Source organism: Spermophilus citellus, assembly GCF_964194105.1.
Source record: "Spermophilus citellus genome assembly, chromosome: 3".
In the NCBI taxonomy this organism is placed as follows: domain Eukaryota; kingdom Metazoa; phylum Chordata; class Mammalia; order Rodentia; family Sciuridae; genus Spermophilus; species Spermophilus citellus.
The window spans coordinates 46,856,927-46,874,972 of NC_138184.1; the positions used below are offsets into that span (position 1 = coordinate 46,856,927).

General features: G+C 41.2%; 1 protein-coding gene across 3 annotated transcripts in view; it reads left to right on the forward strand.

Annotated features, from left to right (window-relative positions):
* ARHGEF3 (Rho guanine nucleotide exchange factor 3) overlaps positions 1-18,046 on the forward strand; it is a 276,854-nt gene that overhangs the window by 112,339 nt on the left and 146,469 nt on the right. For 2 of the 3 annotated variants that reach the window (XM_081283737.1, XM_081283738.1), the window contains one exon: positions 12,189-12,251. In XM_081283737.1, the coding sequence (XP_081139863.1) occupies positions 12,189-12,251 (63 nt within the window). Of the gene's footprint in view, positions 1-9,684; positions 9,721-12,188; positions 12,252-18,046 lie in introns of all 3 variants that reach the window. The other variant, XM_081283736.1, reaches the window with a different exon arrangement.

Sequence of the window (18,046 nt, forward strand, 5' to 3'; positions counted from 1 at the left end):
CAAGAGCACAAAAGCCAGCTACCATTTCTGAGGCACCGTCTGTAAAGATGTCAACTGTGATTACAGGGACATTTTCCTCCTGCAGCTGCCTTTGAAAACGGAGGAGGGGCTCACCGCAACCCCAAATTACAGGGAGGGAGGCAAAGGGCCCCTGAACACCAGGGACATGCAGGTATTCAGAGCATCCCTTCTTCACTGGCACCATCATGTCCTGTCAAGTTTTGAGTCAAAAACAAAAGTTGTGGTGAGCCACAAATGGGCTGCAGAGAAGAGACGAGTTCTGTGCTGCCTTTTCTAATCCCGAATCTTTGCTTCAAAGTCCATTCCAACCACGTATATCCTGAAGTCTGAAACCAAGGCCTGGATTTTGCAAAAATCAAAGCATATTTATCCAGGGTCTAATCCATTTCCCAGGAAATGGGTGTTTTACTAAGACATAGAATTCTTTCATGTTCAAAACTTTCCTGGACCTTGGTGAAGCCTGACCAGTGCAAAGAAAAAACTCAGCAATGCTTGCTGACTGAATACATGTGAACAAATGAACCCATTTGCTTACCAAATAGCAAATATAAAGCTGTAGAATTTCTCTTTTTAGGAAGACTAAATGCCAAGAAGTATTGACCATGAGATACCATTTTTTTTAATACTGGAGTCCCCAGGATTTTTGAATTTTGATGATGAAAAAACAGGAGACTCAAATAAATTAATTTCCCTATATGCCTTAATTCATTTGACAGATTTTATTAAATACCTACTATATGCTAGGCACTGTGCAAACTGGCACATGCATTGGTTAAATGCTATAAGAAAGAATATGGTCAAGTATGTCCAGGTGATTCTAATGTACAACAGAGACTTGAGACGATACCTCAGAGTTGTGCCTCTAAGCTTTAGGAGGTTTGAATGTTTGACAAATTCAATCCATCACAGATTGAAGGCTCCTTCCAGTGGCAATAACTCCCCAGCATTTCTGGCATATAAAAAGGTAAGGTGTGCAGGGTATTTGGGCCAATGGTATCTGTTATACAAGTAGCTGATCTTTTTTATTTTATTTTATTTTTTTAGTTGTAGATGGACACAATACCTTTATTTTATTTATTTATTTTTATGTGGTGCTGAGGATCGAACCCAGTGTCTCACAAGTGCAAAGCAAGCACTCTACCACTGAGCCATAGCACCAGTCCCACAAGTAGCTGATCTTATATGAAATATTGGGTTGGTTCAAATATGCATAGAGTGGTCTTAGGTCATTTAAACTCTTTAAACCTCAGTTTTCTTATGTGTTATAACTTCTTTGTACAGCAGTCATTATTGGAAGTATTAGGTGAAAAGCACCCAGAATGCTGTATGTTTGTTTTTTAGGGTTTTTTTTTGCGGGGGGGGGGGGGATTGAACCCATGGGTGCTTATCTTCTGAGACACATCCCCAGCCCTTTCTAATATTTTACTTAGAGATAGGGTCTCACTAAGTTGTTTAGGATCTCACAAAGTTGCTGAGGCTGGCCTTGAACTTGAGATCCCCCTGCCTCAGCCTCCGAAACTGCTGGAATTACAGGCCTGTACCACTGTGCCCAGCAATGCTATCTATATTGGACAGTTATATATCCCAGCAGGAGGAAGGAGGGAGGGAGAGAAGATTCTTAAACTGCCAGAATCTACCATAAAGAAACCAGACTTCAGCCACTCAGATGTGTGTTCTAGTATGGTAGACAATCCTAAATGGTTCTGCAAAGGAACCCTTTGTTTATTTAAAGGAAAATTCAGATCTGCAGGGCAACTCAGTGTTCTTCTCTATTTTGTGTGGCAAATGGTGCCACAGGGTCAATGTTCCAGACACCAGTAGCTGAAGAAAGACTGGCTCTCCCTAGGGTTAAAGGTCAGCTTCTTGGCACTGCTTCTGAGCCCAGGAGCAGTACCAGCACTGGGGTCATCTCTAGAGAAGAGGAGACAGGAACATAAACCAGGTGTGAGTGCAGGTCTAGAAACCATCCTGTCAACTCAGGCTTCTAGGGTCCTTGTGGATGATGAGCAGGTTCACATCTGAATACTGCAGCTGGATAGCCCAGGTCATTTGGCTACGTGGAGTAATTCTCTAGAAGTTGAACCATTATTTGAATATCCCCTAAACTACACACACACACACACACACACACACACACGAATTATATGTTTGTTGAAATGACTCAAAGCCATTCCCACAGTGAAGAATTTTAATAAATAGGAGTTTGTTGCAATGTTTAAAAAAAAAAAAAGCAAATGAACAAAAGAGGGTCAGAGAAACACCAGTGAAAAAAAGTGTTATAAATCAAAGATTGTGATTAATCCAATTTAGTGCACCCAAGAACCAGAAGAAAAAATATATAATTATAGTAATTTAGAAGGCCTTGGAGAAAGTGCTCTGGTTAACTCAATTTCGTGTTTCTTGTCACATCCCATTGTTGAAAATCTTTGTGGATACGAACCCCTTCTCCTACTTAGATCAGTGCCTGCATGGGTTGTTCTGGGACAGTCTTTCTGAGACGAGTACTTGCCAGTTCTCTACCCTGGGTAGACAAGCTCCCTGCCTCTTCTCTGTTCTTCCAGCCTGAGTGTTTTATGGGGAGCAGTAGTCTGTGTTGGGTGAATGGCAGAGTGAACCCCAATGTTCATGGGGGTTGGCTGGATCTCCCCCTCCTTGCATTCACTTGCTTGGATGCTCTTTTCTTCCCAGGGGAGAGGAAGGCTCAGCCTATCTCATTTCTGCTTCCAAACAAGTAAAGAGCCAGGTGCCCTGTGGCTAAAATCAAGTAGGGGCTTTACCTATTTTCTAAAAATCAAGTTAATGAGTAGACTTTTAGACACTTGAGTTATTTTCTCCATGATTTTTCTCCTTGGCTCCTGAACTTGTTGTTATTGCTGTTGTTGTTACTTATACTAATAATAGGATTGCCTAGTTCCTGAGTGCCAGATTGTGTTGATCATTTACCCATGGCAATCTTCTGAGCTCTCACGACCACTGTAGGAGGCGGCACATTAGTGTCCCCATAGTATAGATAAGGAAACTGAGGTTCAGAGAGGTGAGGAAATATGCTGAAATTTCCATAACAAATAAGTAGCAAAACTGAGATGTAAACTCACCCAATCTGTTGTTAGCACCTGTCTGGCATCTGGGCACATAATGGCATGTCATGTTAGTGGAAATTTATTTACAAGTAGGTTAGAGAGCACCATGATTACCAGATTCTCTACCCTGTGAACAGATTGAACAATCTAGAGAAAAGGAGTAGGGTTCCAGGATGCTGGGAAAGAGAGGGCATCTTTAAAATAGGGAGAACTGGGCTCAGTGGCACACATCTATAATCCCAGAGTCTCAGAAGCCTGTGGCAGGAGGATCATGAGTTCAAGACTAGCCTCAGCCATTTAGTGAGGCCCTAAGGAACTTAGCGAGACCCTGTCTCTACATAAAATATAAAAAGGGCTGGGGATGTGGCTTAGTAATTAAGCACCCTTGGGTTCAATCCCCCGTACCAAAAATAAAAATAAAATAGGGAGAAGAAAAACTCTGTGTTCAAAATGGACTAAAGTCCCCTCTCAATTCTGCTTATCCCTGGAGAAAAACAAAATGTGGGTCTTCTTCCCTGCTCAAATGTAGGTTTATCAAGTGGAGTTCCAGTTAAGGGCAAGTACAAGAACACAAAATCCTTTTGCTAATCTCTCTCCAAAGAAGGCGCAGATGAAAGGCAGGTCCTCAAAGCCTCTGAAGCCACCAAAGCTGTTTGCCAGCGAAGACATAAATCAAAAGAGTTCAAGATCTGGTTTGAATTTAATAATTATAAATGACTAATCAGGGACCATTTACTGCCGAGTTGGGAGCTGCACTGTCTCTATCAGTGTGTTTCTGCTGCTCTGGTCACCTGGTTATTAAATAGAAAAGCCCTGTGATTTAATAACAGGGTTGTTCTGACACTAATCAATTCAATCTCAGCTGTTTGAAATTAAGTCAGGCTTGCATTTGCCCTCATCTCTGTGACAGAGGTGGGAAGGAGGCACTGCATAGGAAACTGATGGTATCCAGGGGCCATCTGTGTGCAACCTTCTGGGGCTTGGTAGTCAGAGAAGCCTCAGGTCTCCTATTCATCTTCTTGCAGGATTCCCCTGCCTCTCCTATCTACCTTGCCTGCCACTCTGTGTCAAACAGTAACAAAACAGTTATGCCAACAGCGATAGTGGTAGTAGTAAGAATTAAGGTAATGACCACAGTAGCAATAATTACCATTTTTTAAATCTCTCACTGTATGCCCAGCCCTGTTCTAAATATGTCATGTCCTTTAAATCCTTGAAATATAACTCTGATGGAAAAAATAAATTTTATATGTGTATTGCATAGATACTGATATATCCCACAAATCTAGAACCTGCTTGGTTCAAAATAGATCCTCAATAAATATTTATTGAGAAATTAAAGGACTAAAGTAACCTGTTCTAGGTCACACCAAGTAGCAAATGGTAGAGCTGATTTTTTTTTAAAAGAGAGAGAGAGAGAGAGAATTTTAATATTTATTTTTTAGTTTTCGGCGGACACAACATGTTTATTTGTATGTGGTGCTGAGGATCGAACCCAGGCCTCACGAATGCCAGGCGAGCGTGCTACCGCTTGAGCCACATCCCCAGCCCTAGAGCTGGATTTTGAACTCAGGCATCTCTCATTTGTTCCTCATTTCCTTGAGATATGTTAGGTGAATGCCTTGTGAACCTTTATATGTGTATGTGTGCATTATATGTATATATACATACTTATATGCATATATAAATATGTATGTATTCATCTGGGTGTGTGTATATCTCTCTTCATATATATGTGTGTGTGTGTATATATATACAGTGCTAGGGAACAAACTGTGTTCTTGAGCATGCTAGGCCAGTAGCACTCCATCATTGACTGATACCCTTAGTCCCCAGAGCATGCATATATATATATATATATATATATATATATATATATATATATACACACACACACACACACACATATGCATATATATGTATATATAATTTTAATTTTTTTCAATACTGGGAATTGAACCCAGGGATGCTTTACCACTGAGCTATATCCTCAGCTCTTTTTATTTTTTATTTTGAGATAAAATAAAAACTTGCTGAGGCTGGCTTCCACTTGCAATCCTCCTGCCTCATTGGTCTCCTGAGTTGCTGGGGTTACAGGCATAAACACATACACACACTCACACGCACACACACAATGCATTTATATCATTTTAATATATTAATTCAAAGGAAACCACATATTGTTTTTGCATAATATATAAAGGGAAATACTATCATATGACAGAAAGTCCACTGCTTGGCAGTCAGGCTGGCCTAATGATAGGGAGTGGCCAGCATTCACTGTCATTGTGACCTTGAGCAGGTCACTAAAGTCTTTCTGCCCTACAGCATCCCTCTGTTTTCAAGACACTACAGTGTTTAAATGGGGTCATGGAGAAACTTAATGGAGCGGTCCTCTGGCTCATAGCAGATGCCCAGTTCCAGCATCTGTTTCCCTCTGATTGTGTATTGAAAGGCACCTTGTGATTCTTCTTTGATCCTGAGGCTCAAAACCTTAAAGGATTCCAAGATTTGGGTTCTGAGAGAATTGAAGCCAAGCCAGTAAGGAGAAGATATTCAGGCGTGGACTGGGGCTTGCTTTTCTGACAAGCCATAGTGGTAAAGATTGAGTCAATGTTCATTGCATAGTCTTCCCCAGAACAGCAGAAAAAGCTGTTTGTTCATGGACCATTTACTAATGAGATTTAGATGGCAGCCTTGTGCTGTCAGCAGGTAACCCAAGCCTAAATCCTGAGAGCCTCAGAGGAGCCCAGGGAACAATAATGCATCATATAAGTGGGTCAAAAGGCTGAAGTGTGAAGGCTGATGGTCGCAAGGCTGCAGGGGGATATGATCAATAATAAGTTTCCAGTGAAGGTCACCTGATCCCCCAGGGATACCCACACCACTGCGAAACCTCATATTTGATACTGCACAGGGACCTCATCAATTGTGCATTAACAAAGGGGACTTCGGGTTGTTTTTGTTTTTTTGTTTTTTTTGATTGGAGAAGCATGAGAGGGTTTTCTAAGCTCTTCTAGAAGGTGTCTCCATGCAGTATGTAGCCTGCAGAGTTAAGAATTCACATACTCCACTCAGGCCCATTGTTCACAAACTGTCCTCTGTCTCTGCCCTTCCTTCTGATCCCAGGTAGGTATGTATTTTGGGACCAAGAGCTTGGGTGCCCATTGTGGTCATTTATGTTTTTGATGGCTGGATTTCCTTTCCTCCGAGATGTTGTCAGTCTTAGGTTACATGTTTCTAAAGCACAGAGACTGAGTGCTCCTGATGTGAGAACCAGGACATGGATAGGTCCATAGGTCAGGGATGTCTTGCCTTGAACATATGTGGTATTCCTTCTGGTAGGAGACATGGAACTTGCCCAATGCCCCATTCAGACCAAGCTCTGAGATGCCATGATTTCCTTTCACATTTCTACATATTTTAAGGAAAACCAATGCCCCCACTGGTGGGGGAAATGCTTTTTCTTGTTTAAAAGCAAGAATCTGAGCTTCAACTAGCAGCTTTTAAATCTCCAAGGAAATTTGAGGTTGACAGATTTTTAGCCTTCTGTGACCTTTGCTTTTGAGGTTTTGATTTAATTTTGGGAGCCAGGTAGTTAGCGGAAGCAAAGGGTGACACCTCAAGAACACTGGCCCCCTTTATTCATTCTTTATTTTAGTCACCCGTTCGGAAATTATTCACTGACCTACTAGTCTGCACAGGGCACAAGAAGGGGGGCCAGTGCTATGGGGGGGGTAAAGTTTGCTGAAATCAGAGAGCTCAGGCTCCAGCAATTATTGGGCTCACCCCAGGTGCTTTGTTTTCATGGTTGAAAGGGAAGTGGACTGTGCATTTGCTTCAGTAAACTTGACATGAATAATAAGGTGCGTCCTTGGCTTCTCAGAGTATCTGGGAACCTGTCAGACTGAGTGTGTAAAAGCACAGTTCATACATAGTGGCCTTCCTGCCTAGGCACTTCCCCAGGTACCCTGTCCATGTTTTCTCATGTGCAGAGGAAGTAAAATGGCTGTGACCTGATAGCAGGCAGTGATAACCTGAAAAACTAGAAAGGACCACAAAATCAACAGAGAGTTGTGGTCTTCAAGGTCAATTCTCTAGTAGAATAAAAGTTCTAAAAGTGTCCCCTCCCACTTTCCTCACGTTAAACTCCTTCTTACACATCCTCTGTGGGTACTACAGATGTGCTTGCCCAGACTACAGAGCTTGGAGTCAGACAGACCTAGGTTTGAATCCAAGCTATACCTCTTGCTAATTAGAAAGCCTTGGGTGAGTTCCTGCCCCTCTCTGAGCCTCTTTCTCTCCTTCTGTAGAACAGAGATAATACTGGTTCCTGCCTAGCTCATGAGATTGGCATGACAATCAAATGACATATAGGTATTTAGCTCTGGGAGTAACATATAGTGAATAAATATTAATAAATATATAAATATAGTGAATAAATATAAGCTAAAACTACAATGTTATCATTCTGATTATTATCATGATTACTGTGGTAAAAATTTGAAATGAGTGCAGTGTCCTGCAGCACCTCTGCTTTCTGAGATCTTGCTTGTCCATGTCTTTGTAGTTTGTTTCCACATTTGCATGTGGCTTGTTCAACCGCATGTCCTTCATCACCAGACTGAGCCAGCCTGGCTGCTGGGTGCCCACTTAATCCCTGATTTCTCCACCTGGTTTTCTCTGGAGTGGGGTGAGTGGTAAAGAAGACAAGCTTCTCAAAAGGAGCAGGACCAAGGGTATCAACCAAAAAAAAAAAAAAAAAATCAAGAAATACTATTTTGGTTGGGCACAGTGGCATACATCTGTAACTCCAGAGACCTGGGAGGCTAAGGTAGGAGGTTCACAAAGTTTGAGATCAGCCTCAGCAACTTAGCAAGGCCCTGAGTAATGTAGTAAGACCCTGTCTCATTAAAAAAAAAAAAAAAAAAGACTGGGGATGCAGATCAGTGGTAAAGTGTCCCGGGTTCAAAGCCCCGGCACCCCCCACAAATGATACTAATTTGGGAGAAGTTGGCCATGTACCAAATACAGAACCAGCATCTGGGAATATGATCATGACAGACCATATCCTGCCTTCATTGACTAAGATCTCATGAAAAGCTGGCTGTGGTGGCTCACGCCTATAATCCCAGCAACTCAGGAGGCTGAGGCAGGAGGATCACAAGTTCAAAGCCAGCCTCAGCAACTTGGCGAGGCACTTAGCAACTCAGTGAGAATCTAATCTGTCTCTAAATAAAATACAAAAAAGGGCTGGGGATGTGAGGTCCAGTGGTTAAGTGCCCCTGGGTTCAACCCCAGTACCAAAAAAAAAAAAATCTTGTGTCAACCAAAAACCAGAATAAGATTATCTGGGGGTAGAGAGAGAAGAGGGGAGGGGAGGGGAGGGGAGGGGGTATAGTAGAGGACAGGAAAGGCAGCAGAATACAACAGACATGAGTATGTCAATATGTAAATCAGTGGAAGTGTAACTGATGTGACTCTGCAATCTGTATACGGGGTAAAAATGGGAGTTCATAACCCACTTGAATCAAAGTGTGAAATATGATATATCAAGAACTATGTAATGTTTTGAACAACCAATAAAAAAAATAAGATTATCTATCTGATCTCTGTCTCAGCACCTTATCTGATTCATTCACAGGACAGATTATATTATGTAATTTTCTTCCTCCCTCTTGCCCTCCTTCCCTCCCTCCCTCTCTCTCTCTTTTTTTCTTTTCAGTACTAGGGTTTATTCCAGCACACTCTACCACCAAGCTACATCCCAGACCTTTTTTATTTTTTATCTTGAGACAGGGTCTTGTTGAGTTACCCAGGCTGACCTCCAACTTGCCATCTTCCTGCCTCAGCCTCCTGAGTTACAGGGACTACAGGCACACACCACCACACTCAGCTATTTTGTTTTCCTTTGACTCCCAATTAGAGTGAAAGAAACCTGCGTGCCTGGCTCATTCACTGCTGTATCCTAGGACCCAGAGCAGATCTTGCACAAAAAGTACCCAGTGAACTTAGAGCAAATAAACAACGACTAAACAATGCTTTGTGAAATTTTTGCTTCAAGCTCAAGAGTTTAAGCCTCAGATTTCTTCTTTGTTACTAGCAGTGGTCAGCCACTACCATGTGTAATGAAAATTGACAAGAAAATCCATTCTCTCAATCCATACAGCTTTTATTTTTTTAAATGTGTGGGTTTCTTGAGATCATTCTATCCCAGATTAACCAGCTGTGGCTTAATTAAAAGGGCCCCTAGAGGATATTTGTCTTCTAGACTTGACACTTGAAGCAGGTGGAAGTTTCTGGCTAGAGCTGCTTTGGGGGTGGTGTGAGGCTGGGTTTGAGCGCTGGGTAATATATTGAGCTGGTCTGAAGGGGGCTGCCTGGCTGTGAGAAGAGATTCTTATCCCCTCTTCTTCACCAGCGAAACAGGCTCCTCTCAACTCCATAGCAGCTCAAGGCAAGAGAAGCCTGACTCCAGAAGGTCCTGGGTGATTCTAGGCAGCAGGACCACCTGCCTTTTCCCTGGCACTTGTGTATTGCTAATTGATGGCTGCTTACTCTGCTGTGTGATCCTTGTTAACAGGGCACTCCAGGCAGATGCTCCCAGACATTCCAGGGGGTAAGTGAGACATGATCTATTTGCCTCACTTTAAGCAGCATGAGTGCCCCAAAATTTAGAATCCTGAATTCAGAGTGTTATGCTATGGCTATGTGATAGCAAATTGCTTATATCTTCCCACCTTAGTTTATTTACCTGTAAAACGGGAACTGCCTCTTACCATATCTCCCTCAAAAGAATCACCATATAAGCTGCGTGTGGTGACATGCATCTACAGCCCAGCAGGAGACTCAGACAGGAGGATCACCTGAGCCCTCAAGCTCAAGGGCAGCTGGGTAACATAGATACACCCCCATCTCAAAAAAAAAAAAAAATCTCACCATATAAAATAAGCCAGTGAATTGGTTTCCCTGAAACCACAGTGCTGTTTTTAATTGTACCTAGATGATGAATCAAGGGCCAGGCCTCTGTACAAACATGAAGCATCCTCAGATATGGGCAAATATACATGGGGTGGTTGTCAGCAAGTTCCCAAGTCTCTTCTGAAAGAACTCAAGTGGAGTATTTGACTTCCTAAGTGTGCTTGGTGAGCCAGGTGTGGGGGCACATGCCTGTAATCTAATCCATGCTGGAGGATCACAAGTTTGGGGCCAACTTCAGCAACTTAGCAAGACCCTATTCGAAATAAGAAGGGCTGGGGTAAAGTTTCCCTGGATTTGATTCCCAGTATGATTGGGGGGGGGGGGTGTCACTTGGTGAATTTGTTAATGTAGATGCCCAAAATGGTGGCGCCCTGCACTACTGCTTCAGTGGAAAACTTATAGGATCCCAAACTTCACAGTTCTGGATAGAACTGTGTTCACCTTTGAGAATTTAAATATCTAGGTAGCTGGCTATATAAAGAGAGGCCTCAGTCCTTTCCCCATCTTCATCTGGTAGAATCTTATTCATCCTTTAGGCCTATTTAAATACTTCCTCCCTTATCATTGTGCTAGAGTCCTCCAGCCCACACTTTGAGCACCTACTGTGTACCACGCACTCTACTAAGCACTAGAGTGCATTACTGTTTTTACTCCTAAGAATAGAGTTGCCGTTATCACTTCCATCCCCCAAGCATACACACCTTGGAGTTGAGGAAGGGAATTAGAGGAGTGAAGTGACTTTCCCTAAAATGTTTGAATCTTTTTTTTTAATATTTTAATATTTATTTTTCAATTTTTGGTGGACACAACATCTTTATTTTTATTTTATGTAGTGCTGAGGATCGAACCCAGCGCCCCGCGCATGCCAGGCAAGCGCGTTACCGCTTGAGCCACATCCCCAGCCCAAATGTTTGAATCTTATTCATTACAGTTCATGATATTCCATCTCTTCTACATTAATGTGAGTTCCTTAACCTTGGGAGTTGCCAACCCGTGTTCCTGGGAGCAAACACAGAGACTGGCATACAGCAGATGTTTAACAAACCTTTGCTGAATTGAAGTAGAAATGAGCAGTTCTGTTGGCTGCCTCAGGGTTCTGATAGAGAAGGAGGCAGTGGGATTCTTTGGGGGTCAAAAACCCAGATGTCTCTGGACTTTCCCATAGCTTCACGTCACCAATTCTGATCTTTTGGTTGCTTTCTTGCAAGTAGCATCAATAGATTTTAACAAGTCCCACTTTAGGGACAGACACAAGAAAACAATGACCTGATTAGTTGAGCTGGGGATGCTAAAGAAAGGTGAATATATCTTTGATGGACTTTCTTATGATATATGGATGGAATTTCTTTTCTTTTTGTAAAGGGGAAAATATTTTTCTGTATCTGACTGAGCTGTAAGCCCTGGCCATAAACTTATAAATTCATTTCAGATATAATTATCTTTAGTTCAATAATGACTTTTCTGGGGGCTGGGGTTGTGACTCAGCGGTAGAGTGCTCACCTGGGTTCGAGCCTCAACACCACATAAAAATAAATAAATAAAACAAAGGTATTGAGTCCAACTACAACTAAAAAAAATATTTTTAAAAAATAACGACTTTTCTGAATCTCAGTTTTTATGACTATAAAATGGGAAGGTTAGAGAAGACGTCTAAGGTTCTCTCCAGCATCGTGGTTCTGTGATTGCATTAGAACATTGGACAGGTTGAGAACAGACACTTAAATTACCCAAGTACAAAGCAGTTCTGAAAATGGAATATCTTTAAGTGAATTAGATTTTCTTTCCAGTATAGTTGTTTCTCCAAGTTAGTCAGAATTTGACCCTGGTATCTATGAATGTTTTATGGAGACATATAGAAAAAAAAGAAAAGAAAAAAGAGACTCTAGCAGCATGAACAAGACTAATAATGAAAAATGATTATCCTAGAGCTTAATAGCTTCCCGTAATTCTTAGAACTGTTCATTTACATAGTCCCGTTAAAGTTTTGTGGCAGTGTGGTGGAAATGATAAGGTTTGCATATGATATTGGATTGCTTGCTTGCTTTCCTGAATCAAAACCATAATCCCTGTTTACATTTAAACTTTGTTTTATTATTTGTTTTGCAGCGGAAACGGAAGCAAAGTGCCCAAGATGAAGATGCTGTTAGCCTTTGCAGCCTCGACATAAGTGTAAGTGCAGTCCTTTCTGCTTCCCATGTCCCTTCTCTGATCATTATTTGTTAATATGCTGTGTACCTTTTTGAAGTGGGCTTCCCTGGTCCAATATGGAAGTTGTAACCCAGGGGAAATAAATTTTTTTTTTTCTTTTTGCTGGAGAAAGTTGTGTGGTCAACTTAAACTTCCAGGCTAAGTTCTTCAAAGCCTGTGTCTTTTCTTTCATAAAATGAAGTACAAACTTAGTGCATCTGGGTAAAATCTAGATGAATCCTTCTGTGCTGTTATAGAGGCTGGTTCAAGAAGATGAACCAGATGTTTGCCCCTTTGTGAGGAAGTTAGTGGCTTGGCCCAACTCAGGCAGCCGGATGGCCCAAAGGCTGGAAGAGAACTCCAGCAACATGATGGAGTGGATGACTTTGGAATCAGTAGATCTTAGTCTGAATTAGGATTCTATACTTAACCATTTGTGTGGCATGTTTTCTTGTTTGGCAAATAAGCATGAAAAGACTTCACCTGGAGCTGGGTCTATAGCTCAGTGGTAGAGTGCTTGCCTAGCATGTGTGAGGCACTGGGTTCAGTCCTCAGTACCATGTAAAAATAAATGAAATAAAGGCATTGTGCCCATGCACAACTAAAAAAAAATTAATTATTTAATTTATTTTAAAAAAGACTTCATCTAACACAAGCTTTTGTTAGTTGAATAAAACAATGAAAGAATACCAAGCACCTACTAGGTACCTATCAACATTAGCCTTATCGTGTTTTTCTTTGAAAGCAAAGGTTTGCAAAAGAGGCTTGAGGGACTGTGTGGTTGAATACTGGTAATCATAGAGGTGAAAAGCTTTCTTGAATTTTTCAGGCCTTGGAGGCTTAATTTCAGCAGCTTCCTGTGCACGACCTCTTTGCTTCCCTCTAATGCAACTGGGAAGCCTCCCTGGGCCTCCAAGGCTCTCATTATCCAGGGTGAGTGGGCAGGTGGTTAGGAACTCAAGCCTTTACTGGGTTCCTCCTGTCCCCTCGTCTATGTATTTTTTACACTTTATTGGGGTTTCACTATCTCGCATTGTATCAACTCCTCTGACTTTAGACCCAATGTCTCTCTTCTACAGAGACCTTCACAAGGTATTTTTATGAGATGAGAAGACTTACAGGCTAAGAATTAAGAACTGATTTGTTGTCTTAGCTCTGCCTCTCACAGGGAAATGACTAACAATGTCATTTCCCCTCTTTGTGCCTCAATTTATCCATTTGTTAAAAAGAAAGATTGGGGATCAGGTCTTCTAAAACCATCATGATCTGATGACATTTATTTACTGGTATAAACATGCATTCACTAAAAAGCTATTTTTAATTATGACTGAGTTTTCTGTGATGCAAACAGACATGCTGAGTGAGCCTGAGCTGGCATATAATTAGCATTCTTGAGCACTTTATTTCACCATATGGTGTTTATCTGTTCTAGTCTTTGGACCATCAGATTGATGGAGTTGGGCCAGTTTACTAGGTTGCCATGGAAACAGGACAAAAAGATGATGTCTTCCGGGTTTTACTTTATTCATTGAATATTTTATTGCTGACAATGAAGCTATGGAAGTTTCTTCATCAGCAATCAGATTTTTTATGTGTGTGTTTGGATGTTTATAATTTTGTAGAAATTTATTTTTAGAATTTTAAAACTTTTAGGATTTAAAGACCCCCTTAGCTAGACCCCTTAGCATGTAATCCTAGCAGCTTGGGAGGCTGAGGCAGGAGGATCACAAGTTCAAATTCAGCCTCAATAACTTAGTGAGTCCCTAAGCAATTTAGCAAGACCCTGTTTCAAAACATAAAAATGGCTCAGGATGTGGCTCCATGGTTAAGCACCACAGATTTTAATCCCTGGTACTAAAATAAAATAAATAAAATAAAGACCCCCTAGCCATCATGCACTTCAGTCCCTTCACTTTGCAAATGAAGAAATAGAAACCCAGGTGAGTGTAATGACTGAGGCAAAACTTTACTCTAGATCATTTCTAAGGTCAAGCCTCAGCTACAGTTTCCCTCAACTACATAATTAGTATTTATTTTTCAGAAAAGCATGTCTCTGGATGGAGTGTGTGTATGTTTTATCAAAGAACCACTAAAGTCTCTGATATGAAAGGATTATTTGAAATTATGGGTCATGACTTGGTTTTTGTCCTGGTTGGCATCAATGGCTGCTTTCTTGTCAAGGTCACTTAAGTCTCAGGAAATGAATAATTTCTAGATAACGAATTCTTCTTGTATAGCTGCAGATGATATTACTTTTTTTTTCTTAACCATCTCAAATATTATGTTTTATTCCAGTAATGAGACCTTTATAGTAGAGGAGTATACCCAATTACCACCATTACAGCTATGCTTAGGGATTCATCTATGGCCAAACTCATTTCTAATTTGCTTGGCATTTTTTCTGAATCTTGGCAAACAGATTTCCAGAACCTGGGCTGAATTTTCGTAATTTATTACTGCATAGTAATATATTAGTAATTGTAGAAGTTAGAAGAACCCTGGAACTGCTTTTAGGGACTTGAAAACTGCTGTTTGGCAGGTTCTGCTGATTCTTAGAGTCATATGGAGATGACATTTGTGTGGCAGAGTCCCATGGAAGGGGTTTATTAGCGCTAATATTTCACCAACTCTATGACACACAGTAGAGATGAGTTGAGTTGAATTAACTGGTAGGTGGAGCCACCCATGAAAAGATATTTTGCCATAAATGCAATAATATCTAAATAAATATCTGAGCCAAATAAGTTAATTAGTCTAATAAATAAATGGTCTTTGTAGATTACTCAGAAGGACTTTAATCTTTAAATACTTATTTATTTATTTATTTTCAGTACTGGGGATTGAATCTAAGGTGCTTTACTGCTGAGCCATATCCTAATCCCTTTTCATTTTTTATTTTGAAACAGGGTCTCAGTAATTTGCTGAGGTTGGCCTCACACTTGCAATCCTCCTGCCTTGGCCTCCCTGTCACTGGGATTAGAGATGTGCACCACTGTTCCCAGTTATCTTTGTATTTTTAAATGGTAATATCCACTGAAGTTGTAGCTAGTCCCTTAACCAACCAGCAGCAAAACTGAAAAGTTGCCTCGAATTCCTGGGCTCAAGTGATCCTACTGCTTGAGTCTCCCAAGTAACTGGGACTATAGGCACACACAACCATGCCCAGCTAAAAAGTTGTTTTGAGTCTATGTGTAGTGGAAAGTAACTGAAAAAGAGAGGGGGGGAAAAAAAGGTAGGTTCCAGTAGATGACTCATACCAGAGGATGTGAGGGTTTAGGAAAGTAATATTGGTAACTCTCAACTTTGATTCCATTTAATAAGTGAAAAGACAGTCACCAGATATATGCTTTGAATAAGAAATTGCTCGATGAGGAGTCAGGGGTATTTGGGAGATTGTGTTCAAGCTTCCATTGAGTCTCAGCCCAACAATGGACTCTTGTTAAACACTCTCTGTTAATTTTTTTTTCCAAATAGTGAGCTGCCCTAATGTGTGCTGATTTTAATGAAACATAACTGTGACATAAAAAGCTGGGAAATGTTAGTACAGATGAAATCTCCCTTTGATTAAATAGTGCTATGTAGCACCCTCTGCGGTGTCTGAGTAAGGATAACATAAACATTCCCAGTGACATCTTGTTTTATTTTAAAGCCTTGGATGATGATTCTGATAGGTGTTTAGAGGGAGTTTTCCTGCTAAATCTCTCTCTAACCTCCTGTGAAATTTGGACTGAAGAGACCAAATGGGAGTGGGTGAGCTAAGAAAAGAGCTTCCTCTCACAGAACAGGATCCTCAGTCATTTGGAGTAGGGGTGTCCCTGATTCTTTGGGGCATCTTGTGATAGCCCTGGGTTCCAGTAAATCTTACAATCATTTCAGGGCAAGATTTCAGGACATTTGCAGACCCCAGCCAAGGCCCTACATTAGAGCTCCTCTTAGAGAGTAAATGGGCAGTGTTTTCAAGCCCAGTCAGGGTGACAGCGTTGTTCTTCCCTCCACTCCCAGCATTTGGTAAAAAATGGATTTGGACTAAAGAGTCCACGCTAGTTGACAAAATAATCGATTTCTATTTTTTCCCACCACTTCACCCAGTGCGTTGGCTGAGCCCCCAGCTTCCGGGCAGAATAGAACATAAACTATTCCAGAAAAAAAAAAAAAAAGGTAACAGTTTTGAGAACAATTTGCAGAGCAAAGAAGGCTCCCAGCAGCCGCCTACAAATCTCCTCTCACGTCAGAGGATATGAGTGGGATGGTTGTGGGGACATTGCTTCCCCCACTTTTCTAGTTTAAATTATAAGGGCAAGAGATGCCTGAGTGGAGTGCTGAGGGGTTCATGGCACCCCAGCAGAGAGCCTGGTGGAAGAGCAAGGTGTGTTCCCACTTGAGGGCACATCTCAGCACCAAACATTTTTTCTCCAAAAACAAAAAGAGCATCGAGCTGGACACGAAAATAGTTTCCAATGATAAAATGATGTAAAAGGTGAAAAGGAACATATGTTCTTTGTAGAAAATCTGGAAAATATGAACAGCGGAGTTTGACAGCGCACCCCAGAGAAGTAGATAATTTTTTTTTTGTACCAGGGATGATTGAACCCAGTGTTGCTGTACCACTGAGCCCTCTTAAAATGTTTTCATCATGAAATACTTGACATACAAAACAGTACTAAGAGAACGTCAAACCCCATGTAGCTACTGCTGCAACTGAAGAAATATTTTCTTATTAGTGAAGCTGAAGATCTTTGCAAACCCCTGACTTGGCTAAATTTGATGTTTATTGCTGTCTCACCTGTCTATCAACTGTCGACCTATGTAGTTATATAACTGCATATAACTTTTTAAAGTTGGGATAACACAAATTAATTTATTCCTGTACTTTTCACTTACTATATTGAGAGCATGTCACCATATCCTGAAATATCCTTTAAGAACATTATTTTTAATAACTGTAGAGTACTTTGTCAAATGATTGCAACAAATTTATTCAACTCATTCTCTCTTGGGGACTTAGATAATTTCAGACTTTTCACTGTTAGAAATAACACTGATGAGCATCCAGGAACATCCTTCAGTGGTCCCATCTTATCAGTAGGATGAAGTCTGAAACGTGAAATCCCTGGCTAAGAGGGTGTGGGTAGTTTTAAAACTTGTGAACAGGTTTGTATCCCTTTCAGAAAAGAAGTGCACATTCAAGTGTGTTGTATGGAACCTCACAGAAATAGATCATTTTCAGGTTTCTCTGGCCCATCTTTCTTCCCACTACATCACTAGTCCCTTGCTAAGACTGTGAATTCATATGGAACATTTGGTTAGCTCTGCCTTTTAGGACAGCCCCTTACAGGGCCCAGGCACCTTTCTTGGCTGGTGGCAATGTCCTTGGTGATGGGATATCCTTTCCATGTTGGTGAGCCTTCCCTGTGGGAGCAGGAGGCTGGACCATGGGTGGGGTAGGATGGGATTGGAGTTCACATCCTTCCTGAATTCTGCTTTGCTGGTTTGCAGACACTGGGATAACTCCTTTTTAAGCTCCTGCTAAGAAATATAGGGGAAGAACATGCTCATACCTCTCAGTGCTTTTTGAGTTCCATACATTGTTACAGCATCTCCTCTGTCCCCTTTGAGAAATTTAGAAAGAAGTTTATGTGACATATGCTCGCATCTTACCCTTTCCCTCCCCTCCTCAGGAAGAAGAGTTTAGGAATTGGAATAGTCTTTTCAGAAGCTCACTAAAGTGATTGCAGACCCTCCTTTCTTCTTGGCACTATTCAGCATTTTGTTGGCCT